Genomic DNA, 22,137 nt, shown 5'->3' with positions numbered 1-22,137 from the left:
TCCTATCTGCATGAAACGTGGTAGGCCTACACATAATCTGTAGACCAATCCTAGTCTACAAAGGTTCAATATGAGATTTGGATGCGTTCGCTTGTGACAGCCAGTTGCATTTGGCGACAATGCCGCTAAACAGGAACTTGGGTTGTATCATAAATGCTTTAATAGCATTTAATTTAGGGCCCTTCCACCCTCTGGCCCTTCCAGCTGACATTAATTAAGTGCTCAGGAGTCAGATTGGGATTCAGCTAATAGGTTAGCGAAGGCTAACATGCCTTGTGGACTAGGGTGATTCACATCTGTAACATCCGGCGTAGCACAGTGGTTAGCATGTTGGCCTTGCAAGCAGCAGGTACAGAGATCGAATCCCGTTCAACCATATGTCTGACTTCCGAAAATCTCGGGCCCATCCTTGACCCTTGTCAAACATGTCACCACGTCAGTCTAGCTGATTCCTTGTCTGCTTGCAGTTAAACTGCTTGGCCCCCACATTCCTGCTTGCAGGTATATTTGACAATGACATTATGTTATGGCTTAAGCCATGTTTTTTCCCCATAACTTTACTGCAATAAAGTCTGCCGGTGGAACGCACTTTCAAATCCATACCTACCAAAACGGAATGACCAGCTAACAGCTGGATTAAGAAACTTGCTGCTTGACCTTCCAACTTTATCTGACAACGGGTGAGTGAAAATGTGTCCTCTTATCGCCTCACTGTAGGCATTGCCAGTGGTCTCATCAGATTAGCGCGCCGTCTCCTGGGATTCACTCATCAACATCAACAATAGGCTAATGCAGATAACGCGCATGTTTTTTTCCCTCTGAATAATGAGTAAGCGCGGATACAAAAAATATCAGTTTCCAAGGCATTATCTGTGCCTCTCCGAATAACGTATCAGTATTCGGGCACACCCCTGATTGTTACAAGCTGATGTTGTTGGTTCACACACTGACACTGGAAACAAATGCCTTCAAATGTTACTTTATTTTTCATTCACCCATAGTCTTAAGTTTTGTCGGCCAGGAACTTGAGTACAACAGCATGTCAAACATCACTTCAGTTCCAACTTATAAACCACACCAAATTTCTGAAAGAAAAACAATAATATTATCAAGTGACTAGAATGATTATTGAAATCAAATTGATGCCAGAAGCCGTGTCCGAGTAGGAAAATAAATCATAAGGTTATAGGTGTACCCACCTCAACATCTAGGGTCTATCAAATAATATGTCATGCTTTTTTCACAGAATTAAAGTAAAACATTAATTATCATAAATATAATAAATAAATAATAAATATTCATTTCACATGTCAAACAAGGCAGATGTACTGCCATGTCATGCTGAAGCAAAGCAGAACAGCACATTTAACCCAAACAGACTTGTATTCCATGTCAACAACAAACACAGAGCTAAAAGTAACATAAATGTGAGGAGAAATGAGAGAGCAGATCTGATCAGGGCTCTGGGTACTCTCTACCCAGAGAGTAGATCTGATCAGGGCTTTGGGTACTCTCTCTACCCAGAGAGTAGATCTGATCAGGGCTCTGGGTACTCTCTCTACCCAGAGAGTAGATCTGATCTGATCTGGCTTTGGCAAACTGAGAGCATCACTTCTCTAGTTGCAGATAGTAAGACCGTGTGTTGTTGAAACCCACATTAAACCATTTATTACATTTGGTAACAAAGCATATAACATGTTTATACGTTATTCCCAAGCCACCATTAAATACTCGTACATTACATTACATTAGATACAATACAAATGCCAAGTAACATAACTGTTTGAGGTAACATGCAATAAACCTACACTTTTCACCATTTGTATGGCAGGTGAAATCTCCAAGTCATGTAGGTAAACTGTCTCAAATGCAGGTTTTGACTCCTCTTGTTCGATCAATGGTCGCAAAGGTAACGAATTCTACAATATTCACAAATTTCCGCTGCCCTGTTCAATGCCCTGGTCAAGTTCTGGTAAGTAAAGGTAACCGTCTTCTCTCCCTAAAGCACCCTGCAGCCGTGGTTACACGCATGCTGTGTGCCTTTTCATATTCACTTGCATACCCATATTCCAAAGTCGCCTTGCTTAGAACCTCAGTAGGGGCCGACTGAAAATCTATTCCTTACACATGGTCCACTGACAATCTCTCTGCCAACTGGATTTCCTTGTTCCCTTTCTGATAATACTTAAATAATGGTAATAATCCAGTAGTCATAAATACAGTACTTGTACTCCAGCTCTCAGAGATGTTGCCTGGTTTAGTTCTCCTCTAGACTGCAGACAAAAACATTCTGATTTGGCGGCTCATACTAACAGGCTGACAGAGAGACATTTAATGAACAAATTTCTCTCCGTGGTTGACTGAGTGAGGCTTTGCCTGTCTGCCAGGAACCTGGTTTCAGCTATGCAGTCTGACTGGCACCATTTACAGCTCGGATAGTTCGGTCTAGAGTACACGCTGTACCTGGGCTATCCCCAAACACTCGCCGCTCTTTGTCAGTTCCCCCTCAGGACTGATCGCAGGACAGGCTGACTGGTCTAGAGAGAGTGTCAATTCCCCCTCAGGACTGATCCCAGGACAGGCTGACTGGTCTAGAGAGAGTGTCAGTTCCCCCTCAGGACTGATCCCAGGACAGGCTGACTGGTCTAGAGAGAGTGTCAGTTCCCCCTCAGGACTGATCCCAGGACAGGCTGACGGGTCTAGAGAGTGTCAGTTCCCCCTCAGGACTGATCCCAGGACATGCTGACTGGTCTAGAGAGAGTGTCAGTTCCCCCTCAGGACTGATCCCAGGACAGGCTGACTGGTCTAGAGAGAGCGCAGGACAGTATTATTTGGCATATACTTTGGCACCTTCCATCTCGTCGCAGATGCCCACTTCTCTGCCCGGAGCTGGACTTGAGTGCACCAGCTCTCTCTCTCTCTGAGCCTCTGTGCGGTCAGTCTGGCAGCCACCCCGGAATGATTACCCAGAATCCCTTCATGTTGCAGTCCGCTAACTTAAGAGGTATCTAATGTAGATAAAGAATCCATGAGAGATGGATAGAATGCACCCATGGATACAAAAATAAAAATAGGAAGCATGGAGCAACATGAAGGGAGGCTGTGCTAGCCCGGCTCAGTTCATGGACGTCCCCAGTCAGGGAACAGGGGATGAGGCGAGGGGAGGGAGGGGTCATTTCTCGGTGACCGCGGCAGCCATCGTCCCCCTGGCGGTGGCGGCCAGCTCCTCGATCTCCGCGTTTAGCCGCCTGATCACCCACTCCATGGCCTCACGTCCCTGGTGGATGAGAAACAAACAAACATGCCTGGAATCAGCTGAAAACCAAGGCTGCCCTGTTAGTTCAAACTAAACAACCAGGCGTAAGGCCGGGATTTGCTGGTTCTCAATGAAATAAACTGAGCTGCTTTGTTTGAAACGTTCAGTTTCTGGCCACTGAGTGTAGCTACTAGTGAGTGGTATTTGCACCCATAATACTAAATAAAAGCAGTTGTATAAAACACTGTTTATTTGGTGTATAAAACACTGTTTATTTGGTGTAGAGGAGAACAGTGTTCTGGCCTTGGCAGATGACTTACCTTTCCGGCGTTAGCAGAGATGGTGCTGGCCATGACTCCCTCTAGGTAGCTGCTCAGACTCACTCCCTTTACAGAAATGATGGCCTCCTGAGTCAATACAGTCCTGAAGGGGGAGGAGTTGAGGGAGGTGAGAGTCAAGAGTTAGGACACAAGGGCACGACATGATTGAGCAATACACTATAGTAAACTAGAATGTAAGAGTACTATAATAGTACTATAGTACATAAGTAAGTGTGTGAATCCTTACTTCTCTGGGTCTTGAGGGTGTGGTTTGTATGTGAGCCTTTCATCCACAGAAACCAGGTTTGTGAATGTGATCTGAAGAAGCAAAGACACACAGAGAGAAAAAAAAAATCAGGACTGAGGGTTCACCCAACCTTACTATGCCAACGAACAAGTTCAACTTCATTCCAGGAATGTTCAGGGTACCCAGGAATGTTCCACCGTACTCACGTTTGAAGATTGAAGCTCGTATGTTTTCTCTTTGGGGTCGACTACCGAGTGCTCCTGGATGTAGGTGCATGTCCGTGAGTTGCCGATGATCTAGAGAGAGAGAGAGAGAGAGAGAGAGAGAGAATTGAACCAAATTGAAACAGCAACAGGACCCACATGTTCAGTTCAAATGTCCAGAGAACAGAATGTGCCCAGATCTTCACTCTGATTTCACCCGTCCTAGAAACCCTGTTGTCTGAGCCTGTTTCTGTACCATGTACAGTAGGTTATGCCTAACTGGGACTGTCAATGAGATCTACAGTACCTGCCCAATAATTGCTTACAGGGACATGATGGCCTCCATTCTAACGCAGTACCTGCCCAGTAATTGTTTACAGGGACATGATGGCCTTCATTCTTAGCGCAGTATTAGGCTTATGCCCCATGCCTGGATGAATGCTCCAGTTGAACATTCACCTGTTCACTCAAGCTTGTTCTTTGGTACATTAACACTTATCAATACATTATTTGTAACTGAGTTAATAGCAACCCTATCCTAATAATCAAACATGACACTGATGTGTCTCATCAATCATTAAGACTTTTGAATTTAAATGACGATTTCGTCAAAGGCATTTAGCCTAGCTTAGATAAAAAAATAGATTTCAATGACAAACAGCCCACTGCAGGCACATCTATATTGAAGGTAACGTGTATCATGTTATATTTTAATTAGTGTCCAAAATATGACTCCATTATTCTGCTTGTTGTTATTCTGCTTTGTTTTCTTAATTAACTTTGTAATTGATCAGCACTTTGAGTCACTTGAGTGACATTGTCTGACAATGAAAAGTGCTTTATAAATAAATTATGATTATTATTATTATAATTATTATTATCTTTCAGACCTACAGTAACCTCCTCATCTTGGGAGCAGCCACGTGCCGATGTGCTAGACTGTCAAAGGATTTATGGGTGTTATTAATAGACATCTCTCACAACCTCGCCTGACCTTCCCAGGGATCTGAACCAAAGGCTATGGGATAGAAGCCGATTGGCTGGTGGGACCGTGACACAACGCTCCAAAGATGATCCATGTCTACTTACAGAGAGAGAGAGAGAGAGAGAGTTCAACACTGGGACAAACAGTTTAATCTGATCTTGAAAATAGTCTTCATCAAATCTCAACTTGTGGTAAAGTGCAGTAGGTCAATAAGTTGAACAGTAGGTCACTGAGTCTTGGCACTGTTCAACTGCAAGCGGAACCACCGATTGAGCAACGACTATGACTTGGCCCCGGTTCAGCTCCTGTTGTGCGTGTTACATCACAGCGCCGGAGTTATAGGCTTGCCCTGCCAGGAATGACACCACGCTGTTCAGGACAGCATGTGACACCACGCTGTTCAGGACAGCATGTGCCACAGGAGGGCAGGTCATCTACTAGCATTACCTGGTAGGACCCTGGCCTGGTCAGGGGAACACTAAAATAAAGAAGAGTGCTAGATAGAGCCACCTTTTGACAGAGGGTGCCTGTACTGTTACAAATGGTGTAGTGCAATGCTCTCTTTTTTATGAGTGTAGTGTGGTAGGAACACACCTATGAGTTTTAAACGTCACACAGAGATGGGCTCTGCCGGGGAGGCACACCAAGACTGCAGGCTCTCAGATCTGACACTGGACTAGCTCACGCCACATAACCATCATAAAGATTTTTGAGGCAAATAGGTCACACATGACCATCATTTCCTACCAACCATAGTGGGATTGGGAAATGTTAACAATGAAAAAAGCGAACATGTGATGTTGATCTATGCATGTCGGTCTATGCATGTTGGTCTATGTGATGTTGGTCTATGTGATGTTGGTCTATGCATGAATTTGAGTCTGTAGAGTAGCCAGCCACATAAAGGCTGTAATGTAAGAGTCTGAAAGAGTAATCAGATATCCTGTCCTAGACAGACCACAGACAATCATAACTGAGATGGAGAGAGAGAGATGAGGGGAGAGAGAGGGAGGAAGAGAGAGAGATGAGGAGAGAGAGAGAGGGAGAGAGAGAGAGAGATGAGGGGAGAGAGAGATGAGATGAGGGGAGAGAGAGGGAGAGAGAGATGAGGGGAGGGGAGAGAGAGATGAGGGGAGGGGAGGGGAGAGAGAGATGAGGGGAGGGAGAGAGAGAGAGATGAGGGGAGAGAGAGAGGGAGGAAGAGAGAGAGAGATGAGGGGAGAGAGAGAGGGAGGGAAGTAGGCCTATTACTCACAGACTTGACGATGGAGGGAAGCCCCCACTCTGCGCTGAGGAGCTTGTTGCTGTGCAGGCGTCCCTGCGTGTCCACCGCCCTGTCCAGCACATCCACCCCGAACACGCTGGGGTTCATGGGGTTGGGGTACTTCTGCATGGCCGCCTTGGTCACTGTCTCCCAGGGGTGGCTGTGCAGCGCAACGGAACTAGTTACTGGATCAGTTCAGCAAACCAGTGATCCACTGATCAAGACGTTACGTATTCTTGGTCTTACTACTGTGTACAGTAAGATCAAGAAGTTGATCTTATACAGTATCTGTAGGTATCAGCAAAGCCCATCTGCATTGTGTTCTGCACTGGTGTGTCCATAGTGCATCATTTCAGAAAACACTGAAACTACTTTATTCAAATGTAAACACTTTATGGGGCATTTATTCAGCAAATTATGATGAGATATGTCAGCATATTAGAATAGAGATTGTATTCGCCATATAACCAGTACAGGTACATTGGAATTATGATCTTTATCACCACTAATCTTATCAGCACCAATCAATTCCTCATTCCATTCCTATGAACGCAACTAGACAATATAAGGTTTTCATATTACTGTACACTCAGGACATCAATTATTAATCTTGTTCAACAGAAGAACACTAATTAATTTTCAACTATGTGACAAGGAACCGCGCCAAAAAAAACGATCTGTTCTAGACAGTAATTGCTACAACTTGGTTACCATGCCGACAACCAGAAGCCATGTGGTTCCAGAGTGACGCATGACGGAGGCCGGTGAGATGTAGGGTAAAGGTTGCTCTGCTAGCTGGCTAGCTAGGTAGCTAGCTAACATAAGCTCACCCAACAAAATGCACCAGACAACTTATGCAACCACACACCGGCAACCATTGCAATACAACATGAGATGCTGTATAGACAGCTGCCAATTCCATACGTATGATTCAGTGAATATTTGGTCCCAAGCAAAAAATAACATAATGACAGAAACGGAAGCTAACGTAGCTATATCGCTATAGCCTCCGTACAATGAATATACGAATACGAGAAGAAGATTAATTATAAACTAATGTAGGAACGCCAACTAGGCCTATAGAATATCGATTAGCTGTCACTGGAAATCATGTAGCTACTGATTAATACATTAGTTTAAGACAACAAATCAGTGTCTGAACCAGCGCTACATGTAGCTGTAGCTACGATCTCATTCTGACACTGACGATACGAATGTAAATAAATTACTCACTTGAAAATGTGTTCTGATGTCCAGATCTTCATGGTTTGACCGTCACTGTAGCCTACAACCGCTATGTAGTAGTGGTGGTGGGAGGTAGCCGGTAGGTGCAGTCACACTGCCTGACACAGGCGGCACGCGTTTTAAAGAAACGACGCAAATCCCCTCCCACCTTGCAGTGGTGGTGACGCACTTCCGCCGCATGCCAGATCTTTGACAGATAGCAAGGGTAGCCTAGGTGAAGCTGTCAGGGGACAGTTTTGATAGGGACAGATACAAGCACAAAAGATAACATAACTTTTTGATAGGGACAGATAAAACCACAAAAGAGAACATAACTTGAAACACTGTACAAAAGGCACAAACAATGATCTCCTAGATCTATATCCTGTATCTGAAGCATGGAAGAGAAATGGAGTGTCCTTTGTACCACTGAAGTTACATAATAGGTAGCCTAGAGAGTTATGCTGCTCTCCGACCTTGTGATCAAACCTGAGCAAACCTGCTCTTGGAGTAACATGATAATGACTTTGAATAATTGCAACATCACACTGTGGGTGCTCAGTATTGATTCATAGGCCGCAGTTTCTTTCTAAATGACACTTTAATTAATTAATGAATACAGTTTCAATCTTCAATTTGGAGTTAAATGTAAGTGAAATCATCTGAACTATCAATTCCAATATTTAAATTTTAGATCAATAAAAAAAACTTCCTGAACTGGAATTGACCCCCAACCATTATTAATTATTATTAAGAATGCATGTGTGTGGCACAATAACCCACATTCACATGTAGGTTAAACCAAGGTCTCTCCTTGACCTCTTTATTCTGTTACAGTACACGCCTCTGTTCTTTACTGCTGTTTCGAAGGAGCAACCACTCAGCCACGTCAGAGGGCCTTATCATGAAGCACAGGGCCAGTTCAGCGTCATATCTCTCTGTCACACGTGAAAAGAGGGAGGACATGGTGTGTTTTACCAGCTGGGTATAAAACACCCACTGATGTGTTTTATAAAACACGACTGGGTAGGGATGTGAAGTCAGAGTTCCAGAATGGCAGTGCTCTGAGCTTGACTCTAACATAAGTGACAGAGTAGAAAAGACATGATTCATGATTTATTTTAATTTTATTAAAATGAAGTACACACAGCAGACAAGACAAGAACAACAACAGTGTGACAATACAAGTACATGACCATAATACAGACAAGACAAGAACAGCAGTATGACAATACAAGGACAACGGGCCTTCATGATAATAATCCTTGAGCCATAAATATATTAATACTATTTTTATCTCCAGGCCTTAAACTAACTCTGGCTGTAAACATGAGTGTTGTCACAAAATTGGCCAAATAGCACAGAAACGATTCAGTGTCAACCTTAGACCATTTCAGTCCTGATCTGGTGTCTGTTTATTCAAATATCACTGTAACGTTTTCACAAACACACATAGCCTACATATTCAGTCATATTCAATGTCACAGTAGTATTCAACACATCATCACAGTAGATGTAAATTCCATTGAACAATTAGATGACATTATCAACTCATCATTTAGTTTATGTAAATTCTACCAAACAATTAATATGGCATTATCAACAAAAAGTGATTCATTGTGTCACTGTACACCAATTTTAGGACAAGCTTCTCACATTTACAGCAGTATAATAACACATTATTGTCTTATACAGAAACAATATAACACCATACAATTCAACTACACAATAAGTACAAAATAATAAGCAAATTCAATGAAACACAAAACAGATTATGTCAAATCCCTTTTGTAAAAGGCTACACAGTCCGAGGAAGAACTAAATTAAAACCAGTCTATAAAATGTGTCCAATATCTATTCAGTTAAAAATGACATACATAAAAAATCATTATCAATGCATAAAAGAAGCACTATATTACACATCAATGTCTCTGAATTGTACAATTAATTGAGAAGAAGACTACTGTTCATCCTTTAAATTTTAAAAACTATATTTAAAGTGATTTTGTTGAGAGAGATACCAGCTGAGTTCTCCTCACACAGCCCAGCAGAGAGATACCAGCTGAGTTCTCCTGACACAGCCCTGCAGAGAGATACCAGCTGAGTTCTCCTGACACAGCCCTGCAGAGAGATACCAATGGAGTTCTCCTCACACAGCCCTGCAGAGAGATACCAGCTGAGTTCTCCTGACACAGCCCTGCAGAGAGATACCAGCTGAGTTCTCCTGACACAGCCCTGCAGAGAGATACCAGCTGAGTTCTCCTGACACAGCCCTGCAGCGAGATACCAGCTGAGTTCTCCTGACACAGCCCTGCAGATAGATACCAGCTGAGTTCTCCTGACACAGCCCTGCAAAGAGATACCAGCTGAGTTCTCCTGACACAGCCCTGCCACTCAGCACAGTTCAGTGACAACAAGAACCTCGCACCCAACAGCCTCACGTCCTACTCCGCTACACAGTCAGGCTCATTGGCTGTCTCCGTCACTACCTGTGTCTTAGTCTCCATCTTGGTCTCCATCCTGGTCTGGACTGTGGTGGCTGTAACTGCTGAGGGCCCCTCCTCCTCCTCCTCCTCCACCTCTCGTTCCCAGTCCAGGTCAGCCGTGGCTTCCTGGTACTGCTGGTACTCGGACACCAGGTCGTTGAGGTTGTTCTCCGCCTCCGTGAACTCCAGCTCGTCCATGCCCTCTCCCGTGTACCAATGGAGGAAGGCCTTGCGGCGGAACATGAGGGAGAACTGCTCCCCAATACGACGGAATACCTCCTGAATGGCCGTGTTGTTGCCGATGAAGGTGGCGGACATCTTGAGGCCGCGCGGCGGGATGTCGCACACCGCCACCTTCACGTTGTGCGGGATCCATTCCACAAAATGGTTGCTGTTTTTCAGCTGCATGGCCAGCATCTGCTCGTCTACCTCTTTGGTGGACATCTGGCCGCGGAATATTCCGGCTACGGTCAGGTAGCGCCCCCTTCTGGGGTCGCAGGCCGTCATCATGTTGCGGGGGTCGAACATCTGCTGGGTGAGCTCGGGCACGGAGAGGGCGCGGTACTGCTGGCTGCCGCGCGCCGTGAGCGGGGCGAAGCCGGGCATGAAGAAGTGCAGGCGGGGGAACGGCACCATGTTGACGGCCAGCTTGCGGAGGTCGGCGTTGAGCTGGCCGGGGAACCTCAGCGAGGTCGTGACCCCGCTCATGGTCATCGACACCAGGTGGTTGAGGTCGCCGTAGGTGGGCGTGGTGAGCTTGAGCGTGCGGAAGCAGATGTCGTAGAGGGCCTCGTTGTCGATGCAGAAGGTCTCGTCCGTGTTATCGATCAGCTGGTGGACGGAGAGGGCGGCGTTGTAGGGCTCCACCACCACGTCCGACACCTTGGGGGAGGGCAGGACGCTGTAGGTGTTCAGGATGCGGTCCGGGTACTCCTCCCAGACCTTGTTCATCAAGAGCGTTCCCAAACCGGAGCCGGTTCCCCCGCCCAGGGAGTGCACCATCTGGAAGCCCTGGAGACAGTCGCAGCTCTCACACTCGTTGCGGACCCTGTCTAAGATCTGCTCCACAAGCTCCGCCCCCTCTGTGTAGTGGCCCTTCGCCCAGTTGTTGCCCGCCCCCGAGTTTCCTGAACCACAGTGACACCAGGGGAAACAGTCACATCAACATCATCAACACACACACTCAAAAAAAAGGGTGCTATGTGGAATGCATTTGGAACCATGCATAACAACAGAAGAACTCAACTTTCCAGACAGAAGCCTTTTCAGACCTGTAACATTCCAGATTGAGCAATTCAGAAAGAAGCATGTTGTCTGTACAGTAGATGCCAGAGTCTTAAAGGACAATGCTCGTTTTTGACAACCTGGACCTTGTTTACGACATATTATAAGACGTTTGACTCACCGAGATCACTTTGGTGTAGTTCGGAGGCATGTAGAAGAAATTTAAAATCCAGCGCGAGCCCGTATATCCATGTAATGGCGGTGGTCGGGGCACTCAGAATGCAGTTTCTAAAAATCTATTTTCTTCCGCGAAACGGTTGTTTTCATCAATCTGTCTTAATGAATCGCTAGTTGTGCTTACATAGAGCATAGGCCTGTTGTGGTTTCACATGCCTCTGTAATATGATCTTTAGAAACGTCTTTAGACACGAAATAGCTTCCTCACTTCCTCACTTGCTGGAGCAACGATTGCGCGCTGTGCGCATGTGTGCTGGAGCAAGTGCCCCGACCACCGCCATTACATGGATATACTGGCTCGCGCTGGATTTTAAAGTTCTTCTACATGCCTCCGAACTACACCAAAGTGATCTCGGTGAGTCAAACGTCTTATAATATGTCGTAAATAAGGTCCTGGTTGTCAAAAACGAGCATTGTCCTTTAAGGTTCCATTAACAGTTATGTAAATTCAAAAGGGATGGCACACCCTGTCAACATTGAATATATCAAACACTAAACATATCAAGAGTAAACCACATTTAGAGGAAGCATCATGGTGGGAAACAGTTTTCAGTCAAGTAATAATTCAACTGAAGAGCTTTGTGAACTGTTAACCTGAGAAGATCTGAAGGTGTTTGACCTCTTGAATGAAGAAAATGTTGGTATGAGCTTCAGTGTGTCTCTCAGCAGACAGACTAAGAGGGAGAGACCCTATGGTAGACGGTTCCCCTCACCATAGATGTAGTTATCAGGCTTGAAGAGCTGTCCGATGAAGCTTCCCCTCACGCTGTCCATGGTGCCCGGCTCCAGGTCAATGAGAAGGGATCTGGGCACATATTTACCTCCTTGAAACAAAACAGAGACCAAGAGTGATTGCTCAATCAAATCCTATACCTGTGTTTTCCTTTTTTAGGAAGTATGGTCTTAATATCCTCTCACTTATGTGAAAGAATACATCTTTTCTAAGACCGGAATATCCCACAGGACAGGAGAGCGTCTCCTGTTTCTGTAGCATGATGAGGCAGCTCGATGTACAAGTACATCGAGCTGCATCATCATGCTACAGCTGTACAAGACGCTGTAGACTACTGCAGGGCCTTGCCTACCAGTCTAACTTCTCATAACACACTCACCATGCGCCTCGTTGAAATAGACGTTGATCCTCTCCAGCTGAAGGGGGCTGTCTCCCTCGTAAAGCCCAGTGGGGTTGATGCCATGCTCCGCACTGATCACCTCCCAGAACTATCAACACAGACAGACATACAGTAACGTTTTCTTCTACAGATTAATTTGTCCTAAGCATTGACAAACTGTCTGGTTCAGTCTGGAGTTTAGTTTGTTCTAAACATTTTCAATCCGTTAGCACACAGTAATATTCTTATAAGGTGATTTGTTCATTCTAGATATTTGTAATAGTTTTAAAGGTCCCAAAGCATGTTCTTTTTTTTTTTTATTACTGAAAATACCACTGAAGCATTCTAGCATGCCTCTATACCCCTCTGTTTCAGTCCTGTCCTGGACGGGCCGTTTCTGTGTCTGTAGCTTTAATGCAAATGAGCTGCTGCTCCCCGCCCCCTTCCTTCCGTGCCTCCAGAAGTTCAAACAAGGTCAACCAATGCAAACAGGTTTCTGAGTGGTTAGTTAACAATTTCGTTTAAAAAAAAACGAATTGTTGAATTGTTGAATCACATGTTTTCAGAATTTGGCTGCCCACAAAAAAATGATGTGTGCTCTTATTTCACAGCTTGTGTATAAGTAGACCCACCAGAAACCGAAATGCACAAGCACTGAAAAAGTGAGTTTTTCCATAATAGGCTTTTAAAATGAAAACCAGTCCCGTGTACAGAATTTATCTATGATACACCAAATGACCAAAACTGAGAGGATCTCTACCCACACCATGGCTGTTCTCTGAACACACTGCTGCTAACACACTGCTGCTAACTAACGCTTGATATCTCATGTCGTTTTTCTGACTTGCTTGGTGGAAGCCATGATAAAAAAAAAGTCCCACCCATGCTCGTCTCTGAGCTCTTATCTGCGAGCAGAACGTTCTGAGGGAAACTCCCTCTGTCACTCATAACTGCCACAATGAATACTGGATCATACATGGAGTGGACAACAGAATAATAAAAAAAGTATTTTAATTACTTTTGCTACTCTTTTTGAATGGTGCATGATGCCAGCATCATCATGAAGTGGCTGTTAAAACCTGGGATCACCAATCCCCTTTTCCACCATCCTAATATCTAATGACAACCACATTCTAGAATGCTGGAAAACTTTTCAATAGAAGCCGCTGTGCATAAGCATCCTCCCATGATATATATATATATCTACCAAGAATGAATAAACCGGTATTTAAATAATATATAGGTAAAGACTTGGTTGAAGTGTATTAGCTTAGAGCCAATCTGGTTCCCACAGTGTATATGTACAATCTCACTCTCTATATACCAAGAATGAATAAAGCCAGACTGAACTAATTTGTGGGTAAAAACTTGGTTGACGTGTCTTACCTTAGAGCCGATCTGGTTCCCACATTGGCCAATCTGTAGATGTACAATCTCACGCATGGTGGTCGAGCTGAAGCAGGCAGACAGATGAGGGTCTCTGCTATGCCAGGCTTCCTATCAGGTTTATATACCTCAGCTGATCTGATGATGTCACTGATGATGTCATGATGCCAGGGTGTCCAATTGAAACTGATGATGATGACCATATGTGGATGTACGGTACAGGGTTTGACATGTACATTGTAAGTGTAATTATAATTTGACATGTAAATTGAAGAATGAATTTGTTATGATGAAAGTTGAAAGGCAGTGATTGCCCAAACAACATAGTTATAGCATTGGACACAAGTGCAATAACTTTATAAATCATGCAATTGCAAATGGATTAATAATAAAAAAAATGCTAGTACAATAGTAGTAGCTAGATTAAGTGTCTATCACAAAACAATAATACATTTATTCAAGCGTGTTCATCGACCTGTTTCAGAGACTTTAATGCAATGGTTACAGTGTGTGAGCGGTGCAACAATTTCTCCCAACGGTTCCCAAAGAGGGCTGTGAAGGAGTGCAGGAGCTCCAGATCCAGGAAGTGTGGAGAGGATGTGAGAGGATGGAGGCCGTGTGGAGACTCTCCCTGGCCTGCCTCTGATAACAGCCTCTCTGGCTGGAGGCACTTTGTATCTCCAGCCCTCAGGGGGAGAGGGTGTCAGCCAGCAGCCAGGGCTCTGCAACTGCAGGATCTCCGTCTGTCTGCATCTCTCCACCAGGAAACACAACTAGAGCTTGACGAGCCAATGACAGCTTTTTCCTTTGTAGGGTATGATGCAATAGGCAGAAACGCATTTAGTCACACTTCTGTTAATTAAGACGTTGATCTCTTTAATAACACTTTAGTCAGCTGTAAGTATCGGGCCAATGCCCTATAAAGGGTTAGGGTTAGAGTTGGGTTACATTAACTTGGATTGGATTCTATTCTCTTGTAAAAGAGATTTTAATCTCAATGAGTCTTTAACCTGGTTAAATGAACTGACTATGCAAGTTCATTTTCCTATGGAATTGCAAACTTTTAATTCACCTCATATGTATGTAACTAGGCCAGGTCCAGCCTGGCTTATGTGTGTTGGCTGGCTTGTTTCTGTGCAGGACTGGTAGGACGGTAATGTCTGATAAATAAAGATGGGTCTTGTCACCTGGACACATCACTTCCAATGCTTCCAATGCTAATCCAGCACAATAAGAGCGGGATAGCCAGTTAGCTCATGGGCTCACAACAACTAGCAGCAGCTTCCATAACATTAATGGTAGCGGTCAGTGGCTAAAGCAGTTACACTGATAATAACATAAAGTCATCCCCACCAGGAACTCCGGTCTCCTGGGTGGGAGTCCAATGCTCTCACCACTACTCTACTTGTGCAGTGGAGATCGGCGGGTGGGTTTTGGTGTCCTTCTTCCAGTCCCTAGTGTGGGTTGGGGTTAGAATATGGGTTGGGGTTGGGACAGGATCTGATCTATAAGGCAAGGGGTAAAGGTTGGAGTGAAAGGATGAACATGTGGAGGTTTGGGGTATAGTCCCATAAAGTCATCCCCACCGGGTCTTCAACCCCAGTCTCCAGGGTGGGAGTCCAATGCTCTCACCACTACTCTACTTGTGCAGTGGAGATCGGCGGGTTGATTTTGGTGTCTTTCATTATTTTGGTGTGCTGGGACTACTGCCTCTTGTGGTGCCAACAGAGAAATGCAGGCCAACATTGTCCGTAGTAACGGAGGGAGGGAGGGAGGGAGGGAGTGATAACCGGAAGAACGCTATACTAAGTGCGCTGGCTTACAGCCACACACAAAAAAGCATCAATACATTAAGCTAATTTCTCCATCACCACCTAAAGCTGTGCCAGTCAACAGTCAGTCTAATCACTGAAAATAAACCACATAGGCATAGAGCGACTGGTGCATCACATCCTATACAAAAATTAATTACTATAGGATTTGAAGTGTCCTACTCCTAATGAGGACTGTCTGTCTATAATGCAGTAGCGTACCGTGGGGTCTTGCACAGGGTCTTCTCCAACATTGTTATTACTCCCAATGCCCCCCCCCCCCCCCCCCCCCCCGCCCGCACACCTCGTACACACACGCAGATAGGGAGAGAAACTACGCACGTAGGGGTCAGTGGAGTCTGGTGGGTCCTAGAACCGGGTAAGCCAGGACCAACGAAGCACGCACGCACGCGCAGCGCGCACGATTTTTTTGGGGGGTGCGCTGTCAAAGCATGCCCTGATGGGTTTCACAACACCAGAAGGGCGCTGAGCATTGGCATTTATATGTAAAAACATACAGGAAAACTATAGTAGCCTAGGCTACTGATGTTTTTTTAAACACATCAACAAAGGCCAATAATTTGAGAGCGAGCGAATAAGAGGGCAATATTTAGGGCAAAACAACCAAGCTTTTAGGGACACACTAAATAAACTACAGAGCCATTATGACAACAATGGCCAAGCACCACGAAGAGAATGACAGGACGATAAAATACACCCCCTTAGGACACAGCACTCAATAGCCTACTCCCCTACTTTACTAATCAGTGTTTAGGCTACTAGCCTACTAGGCTACTAGGCGTATTAGCCCACCGCTCCAGGTCTTGATTTGGTCTTGATTTGGTCTTGAGTTCCGTAAGCTAGAAGCATTTTATCTGGCCTACAATGTTAAGTGAATAACGAGCTATAGTAAGACCGGTGTCAACGGACCGTAACATGGACTGTATTTTCATGAGGACTGTAGGGGGCGACGGAGCACTACCAAAATGCTAAATACGGATGAAAATGAAGCGATATGGCAGAATACAAGACGCATTTAAGTCAAAAACAGTCTGAAAGTCGATTTCAGGCTTCCCCTTATGGTGTCAGAACGATGGCTTATGATCAAGTTTTCAAATCAAGTTTTATTTGGATTTGTATGCGTAAACCAGGATTACCCTGGGAGCAATCGCCACTGGTAGGGGTACCAATAATTTGCAACACTTGGGACAATTTAATTGTTCCTATCAAAACGTAAACAACTATAATTCCGCACCAAATGGACTGCACTTATATAGTGCTTTTCCACCTTAGCGGCACTCAAAGCGCTTTACAATGGCCTCTCATTCACCCATTCACAATAGCTGCCATGCAAGGTGCTAACCTGCTCATTGGGAGCAATTTGGGGTTAGGTGTCTTGCTCAAGGACACTTTGACATGTGGACAGTCCGAGCTGGGATTCGAACCGCCGACCCTTCGATCACTGAACGACCTGCTCTACCAACTGAGCTACAGCCGCCCCTACACCCGCCACTTGTGCTCAAACACCACAACGCCTTTTATCAAACTGAAATATCCCTGCCAGTGCTAACCATCTCTGGGCTACTGTATTTAACATAATAACATCGCATTCATAAGCCATCGTTCTGACACCATAAGGAGAAGCTTGTCAACAACATGCGACAACAGGTCCTTATCTCTCACATAGCAGCAAATTCACATTGCCAACATGATCAATCTGAAATGCATACGGTTGCGTGTCCACCGACAAGCTGTATTTTAGGGCGCTATAAGGACGAGAAAATAACTTACCTGATATAAAATGGGCACCGCAAACGCGGGCATTTCTGATTATGTCCTCAGTCCAGTCCGTAGGCTATGCTTAGCCACAGGCGACTCCAGTTCTGAAAAGGCCAGTTTCCTCTTGAAACGAATAAAGTTTGTCACTAGAGCGCCGATTTGTAGCCTACACCTGTAGACGCAACAGCCAGACATATTGATGGTATATAAAATACTAGTCTTTGCACTAAAATACGGCTCGCTCTGAACTCTTCTGTCTCCCCCTGCTTCTGTTTCAAGAATGCGCGTGCATACATAGCTGGGTCTATAATGAACAAATATGACCCACGCTCTATTTTAACAAATGCTGGGTTTTGAAGCCTCAGCGCTACCAATAAAGAACTTATTTAGACGATTTCTGTCCGAGTGAAATTATTTTTCCGAGGTAGTCTTCTTCTGTGGTGGTGGCGGTGCTTTGAAGCTTCAACCCAGCATTTGTTAACATAGACCCTTTTGCTTAGGTAAGTAGAGTTTCATGTTTATCTGACACTTGTAGGCTAAATATGAGCGCCTCTCTAACTAGGCCGACACCGATTTATTTTGACATAAAAGTGAATGGACCAGCAAAGGACTGTTGTCTGGCATGAGCGAGCGGAATGCGACAACGGGACTGAGAAAGGCTACATTTCAACCACAATTCCAGTGACATTCCAGTGAAACCAGGTAGTCAAAATAGCTTACCTGATAATGATAAAATGGGCACCGCAAACGCAGGCATTTCTGATGATTTCCTCAGTCCAGTCCGTACGCTTAATAATGGCGATTTCGTCTGTCTTCCTCTGCTACTGTTTCAAGAATGCGCGCGCATAGGCTACTTGTGCTGACTAGGCTGTAAAAGGGTCTAAAATAACAAATATGACCCACGCTCGTTACATAACTTCTACAACATCCAGTGACAAAATATGTCATGGTACCTTGGTATGCCCACACCAAGGATTGAACTCACAACCTTCGCGGTGATAGGCAGAGCACTATCCACTCGGTCACCGCTGACCTGGGAATTCTGTGGAGTCTTTTGGTTTTGATGATCTGGGACCACTGCCTCTTGTGGTAGCAACAATGGAACTGCAGTCAACAACAAGACCGAAAGAGGAAGGGAGCGACAAATAGGATTCCCTCTTCTTGGTGTGTCGGCTTACAGCCAACACACAAAAAGTAAGGAGTTGCCAGTGTTGAATTGTGTTGATTTGTAACTAAACACTGCCTCCTTCTGGAGACAGTGAGAGACTGTAAGAGAAAGACACTGCATCCTAAATCTAAAATTATTTCTCAGAAGTGGTCACTATCCTACAAGGTTAAAGGATCTGTCACAACGGGCACATTGTTTGAAAGCTGTGCAGGGCAGCCTTGTGTGTTTCGGGGAGAATAGAGAAGGGGAGGCAGTGTAATGGTGTGGTGAAGCCATGGATGTGGGATGTGCTTGGAGGAAGCTGATGTAGTTCCACCTCACTGACATCCAAACCATTATCCTCTTTTTAAGACTTTATCAATTGATATACAGTTTTGCACAGTGTACTGCTACACATTTTCTGAATATAAGCACTATTGTGTACTTGTGTGTGTCACTTGCCATGTGATGATTAAAGACCCCTCGAGGTCCTGTAATAATATTATATATTATTTACGAATAACAACAATAACAACAATATGTATTATTATTATTAATAATAATAATAATAATAACAACAACAACAATAATAATACTAATAAATGTTATTATTATTACAGGACCTCGAGGGGTCTTTAATCACCACAGTGTTATTATTAATGAATAATGATAAATTATTAAGCGTTAATTGTTAATTATTATTATTATCATATTGTTAAATAGTAATAATGTGATTGTCATTGTGTATATGGCTAGAAAGTAATATATGCTAATAATTTGCAGTTACAAATGTGTTTATTAAAGGAGTAGTAAAGGGGAAATCATGTTTAGCCCTGTTTTAAGGTTACTTACGATCATATACAATGGTTCAGATCAAAAAGTTGACAAAACTAGCACTTTTGAGAAAGTCTGATAATTGCTCTACCATCGTTTTGGTCATATGGATGTGGGTGGGCACCGTGAAAAATCATTCAAAAAACATGTTTAACTCTCAATTTCAAAGGCAAGAAACTCACCGAGGTGTTAGTTGGCGACAAGAAACTCACCGAGGTGTTAGTTGGCGTTCTAACATATAATTCGCCATAAAGTAAGATTCTAGTTCATCTGGAAAGGCTTCTTTTTTTTTTTTGCATAGAACTATTTAGTCGCAGCCGGTCACAGCACATACGTGTGTAAACTTCATGGATGTATTAATAGAGTAATTAATACAGAGATTAATAGTAAACTTCTGCTTGAACTGATTCCGATCTCCCGCAATGCCTTGATCTCGAGGTAAGCGACGTCCGTGGATTCCGGCTATGATTCCGGCTCAGCTTCCTTCTTTGAAAAGCAAGCAGCAACAAGACAAGCTCATGCGGATCAGAGCTGGGATCTATTGCTGAAGTTTCTGATGGTGACAAACCTGCTCCGTAGGATCTGAGGACTGGAATGTGAGGGGATAGGGGGTGGGGATCTCGTCCACACTCGCGGTAATGCACCTTTCAGTTGTTTGCCAACCGCCATAAAACCAAAAGAAGAAGAAGACAAGCTCGTGCGAAGCAATATGTTCATCTGTTACTTCTCATAGACCTCCCTACAACGATCCCGCAAGATTGAAATTGTGGCTAGAATTTCTGTACTTGTACGTAAATACACCCGTGGATATTCTTCGGGTCTTAGATCACCGTGTGTGCGCTTCCTTGTCTGTGAGCGAAAGAGTAGCTTTTGCAGTGAGCAAACTAGCTAGCCTAGCTAACATAAACCGTAAGTAGTTCCGCCTCCTGAATCCCCTCTGCGGATTGATCTACACATCTACAACGGTCGCGTCAATACAAGTCAATGGATTTCATAAAATGATCAATAAAAGCCTACAGGATTTATACTTTGCGGCGAGTTTGAAGTAAGAACACCAACGGACACCAATTACCCCCTCGGTGAGCTTCTTGTCTTTGAAATCGAGAGTTGAACATGTTTTTGAATGATTTTCACGGTGCCCACCCACATCCATTGTATGACCTAAACGGTGGTAGAGCAATTATCAGACTTTCTCAAAAGTGCTAGTTTTGTCAACTTTTTGATCTGAACCATTGTATATGATCGTAAGTAACCTTAAAACAGGGCTAAACTTGATTTTCCATTTACTACTCCTTTAATAGATATGATCATTTTAAAGAGGGCGCCTTTTCTCTTCGGAATAGCAACTTTATGACGTTTTGGGCAATCATGTGATCACACCATGGTCGTTCCCAGGGCTCAGCGAGAACTGTTTGCCCCACCCCATCTCTTCAGCGCTATCTGTCTCAATGTACAATTCTGAGAGAAAATGAAAAAAAGAACAACAACAAAATAATACAACAAAGAAACAAATCTATTCGCATTTGTTCAAGAGCAGACCTGACCTGCCCATGATAAAATAACTGTCATCGCTGGATTTCTTATGTAGCCTACCGGGGTTTGTCCATGTATCTATGCACATGCACAGTAACCCAGGCTGTCTACCATACGAATTCAAAAGGAATACAAAGATCAGACTGACAGCAGGCTATACCTGCGAGAAACAGGAAAATAACGGCGGATTTCCATGATTATATCTACATCGGATAAATAACAAGAAGATCTACTCCATGTTCGCCTGGAAAACTGATGTAAGGAGAGATACAAATTACAGCCGTAAAGAAAAAGACGGAGAAGGGCCTTTTTGGTCTGGTCAAACCCCACAAGCAACCCAACATCTGCGACGAGGAGAGGAAATCAACTGATATCGGTGTCTAAAACAGGATATTATTGAAAAGGTTACAACGAAAACGTGATGTGACGGATTTAAAAACATTTGGGCACAGAAAGAAGCTTGGCATAACGACCCACATGCCGTCATTTTAGTGGAAATATTTTATTTTTAAAATTTTCACCCACCCTCTATCTGCCTTGCTTGTCTTGGTTCGGTGGAGGACGGATTGCAAAACAGAAGAGAATAAAATACGCTTTGATGGAACTGATGTTTTGAATGGCAGTAGTCCGAATTCTACCCGTGAAACCGATGATGGGTTCTTGAGGAGACATTTGTTACATTTCTGTGTGGATTTCAGCTCCACTGAACGACGCCGTGGGAAACCCGACACGAAATCATTTATGTAGCCTACATTGTGCGCTGAAGAAAATAATATTCACATTCACATCAATCTTGATGACTTCATTGCGGATTTACAGTGAAAATATTACAGGAATCAACTGTCTGAGCGGGTCGCCCGGGGTGTCGTCCTTAGCACGAGCTCACTGCTCCCACTGAATGATCTGTATTGATAATTGGCAGTAATCATAGTTTAATAAGGTCTGGCGAGCTGCTCAACAATCTACTGGCTACATTTGTTTTATTGTTACCTGGCAACATAGATGTCACCCACCCTGAGCCAGGTGTTTTCCTCTCGGGTCAATCTAGGAATTTAAAATTATTTATTTATTATAACCCCCCTCCCTTCC

The 22,137-nt window shown here is 44.1% G+C and overlaps 2 protein-coding genes across 2 annotated transcripts; both read right to left on the bottom strand.

Moving 5' to 3' along the window:
* Positions 1-1,168: 1,168 nt before the first annotated feature.
* On the bottom strand, positions 1,169-7,601 carry prelid3b (PRELI domain containing 3). Its single transcript, XM_084440840.1, has 6 exons — positions 7,509-7,601; positions 6,267-6,435; positions 4,030-4,119; positions 3,824-3,894; positions 3,577-3,679; positions 1,169-3,277 (listed from the first exon to the last, which is right to left on the bottom strand). The coding sequence occupies exons 1-6, from the start codon at positions 7,538-7,540 to the stop codon at positions 3,173-3,175; spliced, it is 570 nt and encodes a 189-aa protein (XP_084296966.1). The 5' UTR covers positions 7,541-7,601; the 3' UTR covers positions 1,169-3,172.
* Positions 7,602-9,943: 2,342 nt separating this feature from the next.
* On the bottom strand, positions 9,944-14,001 carry LOC311311606 (tubulin beta-6 chain-like; the record flags this gene model as incomplete). Its single annotated transcript, XM_084441356.1, has 4 exons — positions 9,944-11,112; positions 12,160-12,270; positions 12,559-12,667; positions 13,945-14,001. 4 exons carry the CDS (start codon positions 13,999-14,001, stop codon positions 9,944-9,946), a joined length of 1,446 nt encoding a protein of 481 aa, XP_084297482.1.
* Positions 14,002-22,137: the final 8,136 nt, after the last annotated feature.

This window comes from Borostomias antarcticus (genome assembly GCF_949987555.1).
Source record: "Borostomias antarcticus genome assembly, chromosome: 7".
In the NCBI taxonomy this organism is placed as follows: domain Eukaryota; kingdom Metazoa; phylum Chordata; class Actinopteri; order Stomiiformes; family Stomiidae; genus Borostomias; species Borostomias antarcticus.
Note: the sequence above shows the minus strand (reverse complement) of the source record. Positions and strands in the feature narration are given on the sequence as shown.